The sequence below is a fragment of the Lepidochelys kempii genome, chromosome 3 (assembly GCF_965140285.1).
Source record: "Lepidochelys kempii isolate rLepKem1 chromosome 3, rLepKem1.hap1, whole genome shotgun sequence".
NCBI lineage: Eukaryota > Metazoa > Chordata > Testudines > Cheloniidae > Lepidochelys > Lepidochelys kempii.
Genome location: NC_136382.1, coordinates 97,446,520 through 97,463,344, shown reverse-complemented (window position 1 = coordinate 97,463,344; position 16,825 = coordinate 97,446,520). Strand labels below are relative to the sequence as shown.

Genomic DNA, 16,825 nt, shown 5'->3' with positions numbered 1-16,825 from the left:
TATAGTCATCAAAATATTTTTCATGGTGACTCAACAAGCCCCACAAAACTAGAAGCTAGACAGTTTTATTAAAAATGTAGAATAGACAAAAGATTCTCCCCCTTCTCCCTCCAAAAAAACTAACAACAACAGGAATTTAAAAACAAGTCAATCTTTTCAAGAATAGATATGGAGCCTCAAGAATACTTCCTATAATAATGCTGGAAATTGTTTTTGTCTCATATACATTTGTAGTTACAGTTTCCATCTGATTGTACTTTGGAATTAGAAAAATACAAAGTATGCAACATAAAACTAGCTGTTTGTTTCCTCCTTCCCAGTGTCATGTAAACAGATTGCTTATGAAACTTGGAAACTAACCTGGTGCAACATCAAGTACACTTCAACTTGGCTCAACCTACAGCTAACCTAAAACAAAAGACTGAACCAATTTTACTGGACACCAACCAGATTATACACCACAAACTTCACAGATCCTGCATCTGCTGAAGAAGCAGCTGTTCATATGCTTCACCGTCAGACATACTATGGTGCTTCCACATGCATGCCAAATTCTAAGCTCTGCCTCCTCATCAGCCTGGATGACGACAGGCTCATACCCCCTATGTGGAAAAAGCTTGCTCTAATAGCACTTACCCTGAACAAAGAATATCACTGAGACATGGGAGGTATCCACATCCAACCAAATCCCTCCCCAACCCTGGGAGAAACTACAAGAAACTAGGGACTGAGCGGCTAGGCAGCAGTTCTGCAGAAAAGGACCTAGGGGTTACAGTGGACGAGAAGCTGGATAGGAGACAACAGTGTGCCCTTGTTGCCAAGAAGGCAAACGGCATTTTGGGCTGTATAAGTAGGAGCTTTGCCAGCAGATCGAGGGACGTGATCATTCCCCTCTATTCGGCATTGCTGAGGCCTCATCTGGAATACTGTGTCCAGTTTTGGGCCCCACACTGCAAGAAGGTTGTGGAAAAATTGGGAAGAGTCTAGCAAAGGGCAACAAAAATGATTGGGGGCTGGAGCACATGACTTATGAGGAGAGGCTGAGGGAGCTGGGATTGTTTAGCCTGCAGAAGAGAAGAATGAGGGGGGATTTGATAGCTGCTTTCAACTACCTGAAAGGGGGTTCCAAAGAGGATGGATCTAGACTGTTCTCAGTGGTAGCAGATGACAGAACAAGGAGTAATGGTCTCAAGTGGCAGTGGAGGAGGTTTAGGTTGGATATTAGGAAAATCTTTTTCACTAGGAGGGTGGTGAAACACTGGAATGCGTTACCTAGGGAGGTGGTGGAATCTCCTTCCTTCGAGGTTTTTAAGCTCAGGCTTAACAAAGCCCTGGCTGGGATAATTTAGTTGGGGACTGGTCCTACTTTGAGCAGGGGATTGGACTAGATGACCTCCTGAGGTCCCTTCCAACCCTGATATTCTATGAATCTAAAACACTTTCATGCTGTAAAGGGCCCCCTTTATAATAATGCTTTTAGGTCCTTACCAAGGGTAGCAAATACTCACCTCATATCCCTCAAACTTTACTTCTCCCCCACTTCCTTTCCTTCTTGTTCTTCCACCTTCTTGGTTTTTATTTCATACAGATTCATAAGATATTAACTAGCTATTATTAACCTACCCCCAAAAGGGCCATAACCCATTTATTATGGGGAAGGGGCAAAGTAATTAATAACAGACACCTTGGCCCAAAGTAAGCCTCAAAATGTTTCCTTTTAAAATTTCCCACCCATCGTGTGCCATACTGGAGTACATTTTTTCTATAGACTTTGTCCAATTTGCTCTGCGTAAGTATGTACATTACTGCACATTTACAAAAAATAAAATCTTTATCAGCTATAAAAGGAATTCCTATTGACCTTAATAAGATAAAAATAACTCAAGTGGTTTATTACTAGGATGTTTTGTGGTCTTTCTGCTTATGATAAAATTATGGTGTATGTCAATTAATATTTTTGGACAGGATTCATGTCTACTTTGGTCTCTTAGATCACTAATTTCTTGAAATTATAAACACAACCAATTTTCAGCACCAGTTCAATTGGACCCATTGCAGACGAGTGTTTTCAACAACAGGTCAATTTCTTTAGTGGAGTCAGGGTTTGAGAGTGTTTATACTATACATAAATATATACAATCTATTCATTACTGCTAGTACTGCTAGTATGATGATTATGCAGTATAATTAAGGCTGCAAGTTTGTCACGGAGGTCACGGATTCCATGACTTTCCGTGACTTCTGCAGTGGCCGGGGCGCTTGGCTCAGTGGCAGCTCAGGCAGCCCCTGCACCAGGTGCGCCAGCCGCTGCTGGGGCTGTCTCCAACCATCGCACTCTGCCTCCTCCCCCAGCAACTACCAGCAGAGTATGGGTGTGGGAGGGGGCAGGGGGTTGGGGCATGGGATGGGATGAGGCAGGCTCTGGGTGGCGCTTACCTGGGGGCTCCCTGGAAGTGGTGACATCCCCCTTGCTCAGCTGCTAGGTGGAGGCATGGCCAGGCAGTTCTGCACCCTGCCTCCACCCAGAGCGCTGGTTTCACAGCTCCCATTGGCCAGGAACCGCGGCCAGTGGGACCTGCGGAGGCAGTGCCCGCAGGCAGAGGACAGAGCTGAGTGAAGGGGAGGTCACTGCTTCCGGAGAGCCTCCTAGGTAAGCACCGCCCAGAGCCCGACTCACCCCTTCTCGTGCCCCAACCCACACCCAAACTCTGCTGCTGCTGGGTGAGGGAAGGCATGGAGGCAGGTAAGGAGCCTGCCGGCCCTGCCAAACCCCTCCCCGCCACCTCCAGGTACCCCTCCCCCAGCACCCATGGGAGCCCCGGGCAGCCCACCCCCAAGTTTTAGTCATGAGTATTTTTAGTAAATGTCAGGGACAGGTCATGGGCCGTGAATTTTTGTTTACTGCCCATGACCTGTCTGTGACTTTCACTAAAAATATCCTTCACTGAAGAATAGTCTTAAGGTATAATCGAAAACTTACTATCTTTATAAAAATGTATCGTCATTCATGGACACTGTGCACTGTGGTTGAACTATCACACACACTAGAAAATTAGGTCCTAATTAAATGAAATTATACTGAACAATGCCTGAAAAAGTACACTAGATGCTGGAATATGAAAAAACCCTCATTCGCACAACAGCAAGACAAATGGGCAGACCTCCAGTTCTCCCAAACAACTTCTTTTCGTGTCACTTCTTTGCTTTTATTGGACACCATAATGTCCCTACAAAACATTTGTTTGATATGAAAAAAAAAGTAGGAAGAATGTCGATTAAGAAATCCCGTAAAAGGAACTAAACGGTGTGATGCCAAACATACCCTATGTCAAAAAACTCAACAGCAGGTATGCATTTGCTGAGGGAAGGAGTTAAACAATACACAGCTTTACTTATTACTTAGACCTGTGCTTTTTCAGTAGAAACAGGACATAGCCTTTCATTGCCCTTAAGTTATATAAAAGGTCTCTGGATCCCTGGGCAGAGGCACCTGCTATTTTTAACTAAGTAGTAAATTTGCCAGCTAAATTCAGGTGATCAAAACTAAGTATTTAACCACTGAACTGACAAGATTCATACTGAAGAATAAGTGATGTACAAAAGTGCTAAATGACTGAAGCCTATATACAGAAGGTTTCAGAGTAACAGCCGTGTTAGTCTGTATTCACAAAAAGAAAAGGAGTACTTGTGGCACCTTAGAGACTAACCAATTTACTTCAGTGAGCTGTAGCTCACGAAAGCTTACGCTCAAATAAATTGGTTAGTCTCTAAGGTGCCACAAGTACTCCTTTTCTATATACAGAAGGGTGAAGAAGTGGTTTAAATTAGAACATGTAGTCCAAGAATACTATTAATGTCAAACCTGTCAATATATAAAAAATAAAACTGGCGTGGGGGGAAGGGGAAAGAGATACATGTCAAAATTTTAAGTTATAAATGATGGTTTGTTACCGCCAAAGTCAACAGCACCTGCTCTGAACAAATTATACAATTTGTTACACTACCTAAGTGCTATTTGACAATTTAAGTCATCACTTGCATTATGAAATCCAGACTGGAAGCTTGCTGGGTTGTTACTGTATACCATCATGCTGAAGCACTAACTTGTTTCAAACCACCTCCGTTGTTTAAAATAGCGGCTTTTTACAGATAAATTAAGAAAATACTGGAAGCGCCTACTCACCTGCTACATATTTTAGCTAAGAACAACGTCCTATTTATGAACTTGCCTCTGCTTTCCTACCATGTCTAAGTATCTCTTTCCTAATGGTATATTTCCAGACTGATTTTTTTGTTAGTCATCTTTAACAGTTTAAGCAGCTGAGGGGAAGAGGTGAGAGGATGAGGAGACCTGCAGATACCATACTCTGATCCTTCTCAGAAGGAAGACGACTGAGGAAGAATTTTTTAAAAAAACATATTACTTTTCCTGCATGGACAGCTGGAGATTAAATACCACTGTCAAGAGGCCCCCACATAACAACTGAACTAATGTCAGACATTTGTACTGTATATATAATGACTTAGAACCCAATTTTCAGAGATAAGCACTCTCAACCCCCACTGAAGTCAATAGGAAATGCACGCAGTCAGCACGTCTGAAAAAATATCTTGCCCTCAAAGATCCTGCCCTCACCCGTATTAACCAGTTTGCCCTGGATGAAAAATTTATCAAAAATTTTAAAAAACTACCTTAAATCATTGCAGATTAAGTGAGCAACACAACAGGCTTGTTTTTTGTCTTTAAGATGTGGCATTTTTCAAAGCCTCTAATTCCAGTCATAAAAACATCTTAGCGGCAGCAGAATTGACAATCCAGTGCTGAATACCAAATGTGGTGGTGGTAATACAATAAATTCCCTTTTGCAGTTCAAACAGTAGAGCAAACCTTTCACATATTTGACAGCCGCAATTTCGCACAACACACCAAGAACAATTTACCTCAAATTCTTTCACCTTTTCCATGGTTATCAAGCGCCTTGACGTGTGGCTGGAAAGCATCTGCTCACAGTTACTAATAAGTTTCAGGCAGGGGTGCCGGGGTATAATCTCTTCTGTGTATCTGGAAGAAATAAGCAGTCAGAAGGCTGTCAACCTATGAACTGTAACATGTGTATCTGAAACACAACAGTTATACAGATCTATTCAAACTGGCTTACGCTATAAGCTTCCACACATTTTATAGCCATACTAAGTTTCCAGAAACAATGTTTTCAGAAATCATAAGCATATATCCCATCTTTTTGGGACACAAATAAAAGACATGGTGCAGATGAACTAGCTGTAAACAGGAAGAATAGTTCCTATAGGGCTCTCTACAAATGGGTAATTGAGCTCTTGAGGTCCCTTCCAGCCATACATTTCTATGTGTAGATGCCTGCATCATGTCAAGTATCATGGGAAAATTCCCCCAACCAGCCAATCAGGAACTGTGCTTTTTATAAGTAGTTCCCAAACATCCAATGATAATCAACTGATTTAGGTGGTTGTGTATTTACTGATGCGCCCCAATGGGACACTATTATACTTGGACTTCAATCTATATTACAACACAACCTCTTTAATAGCCATTGAAATCTTTTGGATTCAGAGACTGGTGTTATAAACAGACTGCAGCATATTGGACTTCCTTTGTCAAACAGGGCAAGATATCTTAAAGAAGAAAATCTGGTCTGATAGCCCTTTGACAGGGGGCAATAATACTGGCTGGCTGACCAAATGTACCAAAATTAATTCAGTTAAAACTTCTGTACTGGTGGGTAAAGAGTAAGCTTCCACAATATTTTAAGTAACTTCTATCTGGCAGAAAAACTACATCTACACCAGCCATATGAAGACGACTAATTTCCAAGAATCTTCATCTGCAAAATTGCATTCCCCTACTTATTTTTCAAAATGCTAAAAGCTGAAATAGGGTTTAAAGAGATTCACGGGGGGGGGGGGGGAGAGGGGGAGGAGGATATGTCTGACTCATTTAACAGCCTATAATATATAATAAAGGAAAGTGTGAATATGAGGCATCTTCACCATGCAGCTGAGTCAGACTTTAAAAAACTAACCCACACACATTCCTTGAAGGGCAAGGAGTACTTGAGGCACAAGGGAGACACTCCATATTTTACCTATGACAAGGAGGCATTTCTGAACATGTATCGAAAAGCAAATAAATTTTAGGGAAAACAAAAACAAAAAATGCAACTACCACCTATGATGGTACCTTCCCAAGTTTGTTTGTTTTTTTAAAATACTTTTTCTATGTATCTATACACTTTCTGTGTGACCGTGAGCAAGTCAGTTAGTCTCTGTGCCTCAGTTTCCCCAACTGTAAAATGAAGATAATAGCAAACCCCTACTTCACAGGGTTGGTGTAAGGATAACTACATTAAGAGACAGCTCAGATTCTACAGTAATGTGGCCACTCAAGACAGAATATACGTGTACAGTTTTGCATTGCTAGCTGAAAAATTATGAACAATGTGACCTATGTTGCAAGTCTTGCTTCTTTCAACTGTATTAGAAAGCCTGCTATAACAGCCAGAGACACTAACCCTCACAGTAATGCTGGTAAAGAACTGGGGGCCATTAATACAGAACACTGCAGCATTTTTTAAATAAGGGGAGTTCCACCTCCTGCATAAATAAACCAAACCAAAATAGAACTAGAGTTTCTTAGGGCTATACTAGGACTTTACATTAGTATAGCTATGTCTCTGAGGAGTGTGAAAAATCCACACCCCTGAGAGACAGCTATACCATCCTAACGCCTGATGTATACAGCTCCAGATCAACAGAAGATTTATTTTGACGACCACGGGAGAAGCCTTCCTGACAGCGTACAGTGAGGTGCTACAGCAGCGAAGCTGCAACTGCTGTGGTGTTTTACACGTAGACATACCAAGCAGCTACAAGATTTCAGAGGAAAGTGGAAAATGGAATGTCAATGACAGAAGTTCCAGACTCCTTAATTCTTGTACGAATGTGTGTCTCTTCAGCAAAGCTCAAAGCAGCAATAAACTTCTTGCCTCTTGAGCTGCATTTATTCTCCATTTTCTGCGTTGGGGACTACTATGATGCCCAAGAACTCCTGAACTTGTTTAATTTCTATCTGCTACCTGAAGTAGCACCCCAATAAACTGTGCTTCAGTCAATTAATGGATAAAAGGGGATGGTCTTGACCTATATAAAACCCTAAATCACTCAAGACCTTTTTATGAGACTGCCTCTCTCTTCTTGCTCTACTACCACAGTTGCAATCAGCAAATGTGCTTGACCAGGAGCCCCCTTGATTTATTAGAGGGGGCTGGCAATACAATTATCCTTGAGAGGCTCTCAGCTCTGAAACAAGTTTCCTCCTGGCCCAAGCTAGCTCTGATCTGTTGAACTTCAAGGCAAGCCGAAAGGCACATTTATTTGTGCAGGCTGCTCCAGAGGATGATGGGCTTGATGCATGTGGGGAAAGGGAGATGTGTTCTGCTGGAAGGTAAGCCACTATTTAGTTTTATTTTTGTTCTTGTGATTTGTGGCGGAATGCTGAGTCTTTGATAGGTGCCCTGTTTTATTATTGTATAAATCCAAAAAAAAAAAAAAAATTAAAAAGGACAGCCAAAGCAACACTCTACGCCTTCTGGACAACAGACGGCATGAAAAATAACCAGACTCAGAACACTTGAGGATAGGGGAGAGGGAGCTGGCAGTAGTCTCTCCCTTAGTTCCTTAAACAATGAAAGTTTCTTCCACTCCTTAAGCAAGGGAAAGAAAACAGGCCACTTTCTCTCTTCCCCTATTGCTAGTCTGCTCACAGGAGGCGGCTGCAGCAAGGCAGCGGTTTAAGCAGTACAGTCTGAGGCCAGTGTAAGAGACAGCAATGGTCACCAACAAGGTCACCCCTTCTGCGCTGCATGCAGCTCTCTGGTCAAAGCAGTGCAGGGTGCAGAGCAAGCAAGCCCAGGACTGGGTGAGGCAGACTAGGCCTGAACGTCAGAAGCAGGTGACACAAAGGCAAATGCCCAGTTGGTTGGTCCTAGCCTGGCTGGATAGCAACACAGGGAGTGACAAAAACTGCTACTTTGGAAAACATAACCCCTATGTGATAGGTTCACACAGATCATGAAAAAATGGGTGTTTATCACTTCAAAAGGTTTCTTTCCCTCCACCCCACTCTCCTGCTGGTAATAGCTTATCTAAAGTGATCACTCTCCTAGATCAAAAGGAAAAGGAGTACTTGTGGCACCTTAGAGATCAAAAGGTGTGTTAATGTAAGAGTGTATTCAGGTGTTAAAATATCATGAAAATTAATGGACTCTTACTTGTATTTTTTCACTTATCTATTTATATCATAATGTAATGGCAGGCTATATACATCACTATAATTAAATTACTCAAACACAATTGGAGTCTTGGAAATGTAAATGAAGAACGGTGCTAACTTCAAAGTGAGGGCCATTGTGGTCAACAATGGGAATTCACAGACTCAATCTGCATTTCCTACTCATCGTCAAAGGGTAAACACACTATTCAGATTGTTTTCTGGAGAAGAAACTATAAATATGGATTCAAGGAACAGTCCTGTGTCCCTGGACTGTTTGGATTCTAACAGGGTGGAATAACTGAACAAGATGACAGATCCCCAGAGTTATTCAGGGGACCCTGAGAGACATTTGGAAACTGGCAGTTTATTAATACCTCTGCTATCATTTCAGACTTACAAACTTTGACTCACCTGTTAATGTATGTTTCCTACTTTAACCTCTCAATACCTCTCATTTCTTTTTCTTAGCTAATAAACTTATAGTTAGTTTACTATAGAATTGGCTGTCAGCATTATCTTTGGTGTAAGACCTGGAGTACCAATTAATCAGGGGTAAGTGACTGCGCTCTTGGGACTGGGAGAAACCTGATGTAGTATGAATTTTTGTTTTAATAACCTTTTATCATAAAGTTCAGTTTGTCTGGGTGTCAAGATGGACTGGAGAGACTAAGGGGACTGTCTGTGACTCTATGGTAAGACTGATATAGTGATCCAGCGTTCACATTTGTTACTGATTTGGTGAAATCTAATTATAGAACATATCACCAGCTTGGGCTTTGTTTTCTGACAGTCTGCCCTGAGAGAGGCACTCACAGTTGAGTGTCACTCCCGACAGCATGACAGGAGGAAAATATTGTTTTGATCCCTAGAAGATCTGATTACAGAAGGTAATAAGTCTCATGCAACTTTTAGTTTGCAGAATGCAAATGTTAAATCAGAGACTCACTTATGCACATATACCTGACAGGACACACTACCATTATTTGTACTGAAGTAGTGTGTAGGGGCTCCAGTCCTGGATCAGAACCCCATTGTGCCAGGCATGGTACGGATATATAACGGAGATGTTTCAGAGTAACAGCCGTGTTAGTCTGTATTCGCAAAAAGAAAAGGAGGACTTGTGGCACCTTAGAGACTAACCAATTTATTAGAGCATAAGCTTTCGTGAGCGCAGTTTCCACGATATGCATCTGAGGAAGTGGGCTGTAGCTCACGAAAGCTTATGCTCTAATAAATTGGTTAGTCTCTAAGGTGCCACAAGTCCTCCTTTTCTTATAACGGAGATGGGCTCTGCTCTGAATAGTTTATAATTTAAGTAAGACAACCGTTTTGAGGGTTTTGCTTTTTTAAGAAAGAGAGAGTTTAGTAGCCTCAGCAAATATTACTACATTTCACATAAAGAGACTGGCAGGGAGAGGGATGGACACTCTTGGCTAACCCTGGCTCAGAGATACAAAACTAACATTTTAATCATTAATAAATTAATCTAGCTACCATTATTTATGACCACAAGCACAGAAAAGGGTCACAGATCAACTCACACTGTAGCTGGAAGAGCAGACTCTACTACTGTTTTCCCCCCACACTTCCTTTTAGTTACCCAGTTGCCGAGGTCTTTGCTACCCATAATGTGATCAAAAACCCCGATAACAACTGAAAGTGCCCCGTACTCTTTTAGCCATGCCTCGGGTGCAACAAGTATTATTACCAGGTCTTCATTCAAAAGCTCTCTGATAATCTTTATGTTCCCCGTTTTAAATTTCTTACCCAACCAAACTGCAGTTCTGTTTCCCAAAACAGACATCAAACCAACCACCACCAGAGCTTCAGCCACAATGTTACAAGGGTGGAGCACTTTGTGATTGTGAACAAACCAGTCCACAAAATCTGAACAACAGAAAGCTAAAGACAGACCCGAAGCATCTCCTACAATAGACTACAACCATCCGAAAAAGCAGGAAGGTGTAGAGGAGGAGGAAGATCTTGAAATTTCTTACTTGAAAAAAACCAGAATTAAGATGATGCAACACAAGTCCTATCAAGTAAATGACCTGGTTCTGTGTGCATCATTTTAGAGGTTCCAAATCAATACCTCAAACAACTCTCCCAATGCACCTACGGTTTGAAATTTGGTAACGCCTTACAATAGGAAATGCCTGACAGAAGAGGGCCAAAGAATTCTTAACAACTTACAAAGATAGGCACTCTGTCACCACTTATTTTAGAAGTTTTTCTTCATAACTGGGTAAAAGCCTGACAGCAAAGGAATTAAAAGAATTCAGGCCCAACAATGATTTCAATGTCAGACTGAAACAATAAACTACTTTGGAGTGTAATGTTATCTTTCAGAATGAGAGGTGTTATCACTCTGCTAAAACACCTTCCTGTCTTTTTAGGATTAATGCAGACAGGTCTTTCTACAGGTAATGATTACTCTGTTAGGTAAATCCCAGAATGTTGCCAAATGAAGTATAGTAGCAATTGCTTTAACAAAAATCCATTTTACCCAATTTTGTTTTTAATTTAAAAGAAGAGGACATATGGTAACCATAAGTTACAGAAGAATAGGATGGGAGACACCGTCAGTGAACACCTGACAGCTCAACAGATTAGTCATTAGCTTCTCTCGCTTTGGCCCACAAATTTGCTAGCAAGTTTTGTTCAAGTAAGAACCTGCACAGAGGATTAGAACTGAAAACTCAATGTGTTAATATATTAAGGTTTCACATTTCCATAGTGCATTTCATCTGAAATTTTCACACTGCACTACGAACAAAACATTCACAGCAGTAGGTAGTCAGCACCATTTTACACATGGGGAAACTGAGGAAGTGAGAGGTTGATTTGCCCAAGGCAAGTCAGTGGCACAGCTACAACAGAACACAGAATTCATAACTCCTAGTCACCTGCTCTAACCCAAGTTCCCTGTAAGCTGTGTGGCCATGCAGCAACCTATTTAGCACCGCGCAGGTGCTCAGAGAACCCGCCCGAGGATCTGCTGCGGCCAGGGAAGGGGTGCCCCTCCCTCAGCTCCACCTAGCCCGGCCCCTAACCTGCTGCGGGAGAGGCGCTCCTCCCTGGGCCCTAACTCAGCCTGCGGTCCAGACCCAGCCACGGCTGGATCGGGCCCAGCTGTGGCCGGGGTGGAAACGTGATGCCGTGACAAACAGAATAGACTTGACAATTCTAAGCAAATAGCATACTAGCACAAGCCATACATTTTGGCAATCTAGGAATTCACAAGCATACACAATGCCATCAGAGATAAGCTGCCGTAGACATTTGAAGTAACGAATTAAAAACTTCCATTGGTTAAGGCACCTTTTAGTTTGCAAGAACTATTTAATAAGTAGTCACAAAAATATTTATTCCATCATTCAAAAAGAGTGACATGCAAGCTACATGATACAGATCCTCAAAACTCACCTTTGAAGTACATTTTTGTCGTGATTTCACCATCACAAAGCAACTAGAGAGAGGTCTGATGTTAGATTCTTTGTCTTTCCAAGTGTTAAAATGATCTCATTGGTAATAATCACTTGATGCCCAGAGTTAGCGTTGAGGTGTCACAACTTGACAAGCCACAGGGTTTTACTATTGTGGTGTAACCTTGGACAATTGTTAGTGGTTTCCAATCCCACCACATGTGGTAGCCTGGAACTGGGGTGTCTGAAGAAAGAAGCTTCTGACAATGTACAAGCTGTATTGGTGCTGACCTAAGATATGTAAACATATCTGTATACTTCCCCCTTCCATATACCTGTGAGGAACACCTCTTACAGGCTGACATGTTAGGTTACATATTTGACACCTGTGAATAACAGACAGGATCCCATGTATTCCATGGCTGCAAAACACACCCTTTGCCCCAGATTGGCTCTTTAAAATCTAAGCTCTCATATTAAAACACTTACACCACTTTTCCACTCCTAATTGCAAAGAAGGCTTTTAAAATGTGAGCTAATGTATAACAATACAATATTGTTCCTTGAGTATGCGGACAGCCTGAAAGAATACCTCTGAGATACATATGATCCATTTTAGTCAACCTAAGGATGACAGTTTAAATGTCTATATTTCCAATTAGCCATGTCATTGCTGATCATTTTATCACAAACATCCAACTCATGTGCTTAGCCCACAATCCCAAACTGCTTCCCATACCCTTCCGGGGTTCCAAAAGCCTCAAATATCCAGCTGCCAAACACATCCAGCTTCCACCGCCCTCCCAAACTAAATTTCCAGGACACAATTATATATTGCCCTCACAAAAAACTGAAAACTGAGTGTGGGACAGCATAAAATGAATTCTACTTAACACGGCCTATTATACTGGCAGCATTTTTGTTCATGTTCAATTCAATAAAAGACTCAATGTTTTTAATTTAAATAAGTTGTGCAAAATTTCCAGTCTGCTGCAACGGCATGTCACAGAAGTCAAAGGGTCTTCCACAAAATTTAGTTTCAGCTTGCTATGAAGGATATAGGGTCTTGGCATTCAGAATGCAATTTCTGTTCTCTTACCAACATAACGAGAAGTTTCCCTGACATGCCGTAACTCCAGAGGCTCAGGGTGTAACTCCGTCTAAGGCACTGGACCGAGACTTAAGAGACTAATATTCAATTCCCAGCTCTGCCACTTACTTCCAGTATTACCCTGGGCAAGCCCATCTCTGTCCCTCAGTTCCCATCTGAAAGAAAAGAAAATACTTCTTTTCCCCAACTATTGTCTGTCCTATGTCCTGTAACGGAGTCCTTATTTCTCCTTGCATCTAGTCACGTCTCAGTTTCCCCCTCTTTAGCAGCTGTCCCAGTCTTTCCCAGGCAGATGGATGGGGTGGCATTTAACCTGTGGTCAATACTTCCCCTTCCAAGTATCACGCAAGGCCAAACCAAATCAAACTAATTTCTCTAGCTCCTCCCAGACTGAATAGTCCTTCTGCCTTGTTAGTGCAGGCTTGCTTTCCTGGGGCTACAGTGCCTTCCTGCTCCACAGGCTACAGCTTTCACCCACATTGGTTCATGACTGCCCTTCTATACCCAGTTAAGTCATATACCCTCTTCCCAGGGCCAAATGATTCCTTGCCCTATTAGGAAGAGGGTTCTCTGCTCTTCTCAGCCTTCTCCAGGCTTTGAGACTCAACAGTCCTTTCCCTCTCATGGCAGGTGTGTCAGCTCGCCCTCTCCTGGTGGTGCAGTGGAGGGACAAGAGAGACTGGTCTTCTCTTGAACCCCTCTAAGGCCTCATTAACCAAGCCCCTCTGGCAAACTCCATCCCAGCTCACTCTCTTCACAGGGAACCACCTGATCCCTGGCAAGCTTTCCCAGTCGACCACAGTCATAACCCATACCTATGCAGCTGAACAGCCAGCATTTCCTGTTCCCTGCAAGTCTGTCTCTCCCCTAACTGAGCCACAGGCAGCTTCTTGTATAGTCTGGCAGTCATGATTCTTCTTGGTCAGCTGACCTCTGGACTCTCCTGGAGAATTTCATTGTCCAGAATCTCTCTCTTTAAAAGGGTCAAGCCCCAGTTAATATTGCCTGCTCTTAAAGGGGTGTTCATTTAGCTTTGACATTTACCTGGATTCCAGTATTCTGGTTTTCCAGTCACATACCATTCCTTTATCAACAGCATGCATTTTTGCAAAAATATAAGAAAGTTGTGATTTCTAACTGGCAGCACATGGTTCTCTCTCCTTTCAAAAATTGTTCCAAACTCTTCTCCCGCACCCATCCAGTTTCAATATATGAAAATCATAGGAATCCTCTTAAACCCCAGTAGGAAGTTTTAGAAACATCCCACTCTGGAAGAAACTATGGCTAAGTTATAGTATTAATTTTTATCTACTACACACTAGATATCAAGGCACTTAGAAGAGTACGTACTCAGGTCTGTAAACCGGTAGCCAGTACACCAATCTTCCTCCCATCACCAGGTACTCTGCCGCAGAGTTTAACAGGTCAAAAAAGATATCACTCAGATGATAGTTCGAGGAAATGGAGATGTGATTTTCTGTGCTAAACAATATTAAAAAAAAATACTGAACAGGTAATAGCCACAATTTTATTTTATTTTCTGAACAACAGTGTCTGAGATTTGCAAAGCCAGGTATGGGTATTAGATGACCAAGTCCCACTAAAATTAATGAGAAATCTGCATCCAAACTCTTTCCCAGTGGCTTTGCAAATTCCATCCCTAATATTTAAAGAGAAAACTACTCAACTAAAATCACTTTTGAAATACAACTATTTTGTACCGTGTCTTTCACAAGAGTTATTATAAAAATCAAAGGAGAATGAGACATTTTGAGATGATTTTCTTCTATTTTCAGATCTCAAGGCCAAGCAGCAGAAAAGGCTGTCATCCCAACAATGGCGAGATTGTCTGCCAGGACAGAGAATGCTTATTGTAGGTGAGCACAAAGAGGGGGCAAGGAAAACTAAAAGACATGGGTAGGGCCCTACCAAATTAATGGCCATGAAAAAAGCGTCATGGACCATGAAATCTGGTCTCTCCCCATGAAATCTGGTCTTGTGTGTGCTTTTACCCTCTATTATACAGATTTCACTGGGGAGACCAGCGTTTCTCAAACTGGAGGTCCTGACCCAAAAGGGAGTCGCAGGGGGCATCGCAAGGTTATTTTAGAGGGGTCACGGTATTGCCACCCTTACTTCTGCGCTGCCTTCAGAGCTGGGTGGTTGAGAACGGCGGCTGTTGGCCAGGCGCCCAGCTCTGAAGGCAGCGCCCCTGCCAGCAGCAGCACAGAAGTAGGGGGCAATACCATACCATGCCACCCTTACTTCTGCGCTGCTGCCTTCAGCGCTGGACGGCTGGCCAGTGGCTACTGATGACTGGGGGCCCAGCTCTGCAGGCAGCAGCACAGAAGTAAGGGTGGCATGCTATGGTATTGCCACCCTTACTTTTGCACTGCTGCTGGCGGCAGCTCTGCCTTCAGAGCTGGTCTCCCAGCCAGCAGCCGCCGCTCTCCAGCTGCCCAGCTCTGAAGGCAGCATCGCCGCCAGCAGCAGCGCAGAAGTACGGGTAACAGAACCACAACCCCCCTACAATAACCTTTGACTCCTCCCCTCCCCCCCCACACCACCTTTTTGGGTCAGGACCCCTACAATTATAACACCGTGAAATTTCAGATTTAAATAGCTGAAAGCATGAAATTTACAATTTAAAAAATCCCATGACTATGAAATTGACCAAAATAGACCATGAATTTGGTAGGGCCCTAGACAGGGTATATGAAGAGGTTTAAAACAAAGGTAAGCAATTTTGGACTGGACGCTGGAGCCTTCAGGGGATTAAGTAGAGCTGTTCAAGGACAGGGATGACGATGTGAAGCTATTTTGTAAATGTAAGAGAGGGAGTTTGGGACTTAGAAACTAGAAAACTTACATGGCCGAGGAGGAGGATTTTAGGAAGACAGGCACTGACAGTCACTTTTGCAAGCTATGTAGTGACGGTGGTACTTTTTAAAATTGTTTGGTTAAAGGACAGCAATGAAGTAAATTTCTAAAACTGTGGCTGGCCTTCTATTAACACACTGATATTTACAATTAATAAAAAAGGCTTACCTACCCTCTTTCCGTTGCTTTAAGTATTTCTTTTTGTGAACCAGTTCGTCTAGTAGCTTCTCGTATGCCATATGGAGCTATACAGAGTAAGTACATAATGTCGAGATCAGGAGTTCACCCTTTACACAAATAACGTCATGAAATTCTACAATAGTGTACATGTGGTAGCAGTTGCAAAGTGTTTATAAAATTAACTTCTTTAAGGTGTATCCATTAAAAGTTTATCTTGCTCCTAAGGCTCACTTTTTTAAAGCTATTTCAAAAAGGTCTCTTATCAGTAGGACACTAAATAGTCAAGTGTAACAGCACATTAACCACTTAAAAACTATTTAATATGGTGCTGAAGTGCTTTGGGTTTTTTTTTTTAAATGATTTTGTTGGCTAAAAGATCTTCTTTATAATTCCAACAACACATGACGCTGTTAATCCTCTTCCCTTGTTTCGTCTTGTAATGGGGTTTAATGATTCTTTTAAGGCTAGAGGAGGCCAGAAGACCCTCTAACAGGAAGTTGAATTGGAAAAGGCCCAGGAAACGGCCTGGTTCTCCAGAGAGGCCAGGGGCTGATGAGGGAATGACAGAGCTCCCTGGTTGGGGTTCAGAAGTAACTGGAGGGGGGAAACTAGGAACCAGATGCCCCGGAATGTGAGTGAAATTGAAAACCGCAGAAAGGGTTTGGGCCAATATATTGAACCCTGGGCAGAGTGTTACTTTAAGTATTCTTGCCTGCAATATGTCATAGAGGGAACTGAGGGCAGGACACCTGCAAGGCCCCTCTGTGCCTCGAAGGGGTATGTCCTGGGATGGGACTCTGCCACACTGATGCTGCAGGGCAGCATTGGGAAAGGGAGCTTTAGAAAAGAGATTGTTATTGTACTGTGGTAGTGTCTAGGGACCAGGACCCCAGTGTGCTAGGCACAAGACAAACAGAACAA

The 16,825-nt window shown here is 42.5% G+C and overlaps 1 protein-coding gene across 9 annotated transcripts in view; it reads right to left on the bottom strand.

Annotated features, from left to right (window-relative positions):
* Window positions 1-16,825, bottom strand: part of TRMT11 (tRNA methyltransferase 11) — a 63,721-nt gene that overhangs the window by 14,011 nt on the left and 32,885 nt on the right. For 8 of the 9 annotated variants that reach the window (XR_012158046.2, XM_073337235.2, XM_073337236.2 and 5 more), the window contains 3 exons: window positions 15,897-15,969; window positions 14,195-14,326; window positions 4,942-5,062 (listed from right to left, as the gene is read on the bottom strand). Coding sequence is in view for 8 of the 9 variants with exons in the window: in XM_073337235.2 (XP_073193336.2) it covers window positions 4,942-5,062; window positions 14,195-14,326; window positions 15,897-15,969 (326 nt within the window). In the remaining variant the exon portion in view is untranslated. Of the gene's footprint in view, window positions 1-4,941; window positions 5,063-12,817; window positions 13,000-14,194; window positions 14,327-15,896; window positions 15,970-16,825 lie in introns of those variants that run through there. The other variant, XM_073337238.2, reaches the window with a different exon arrangement.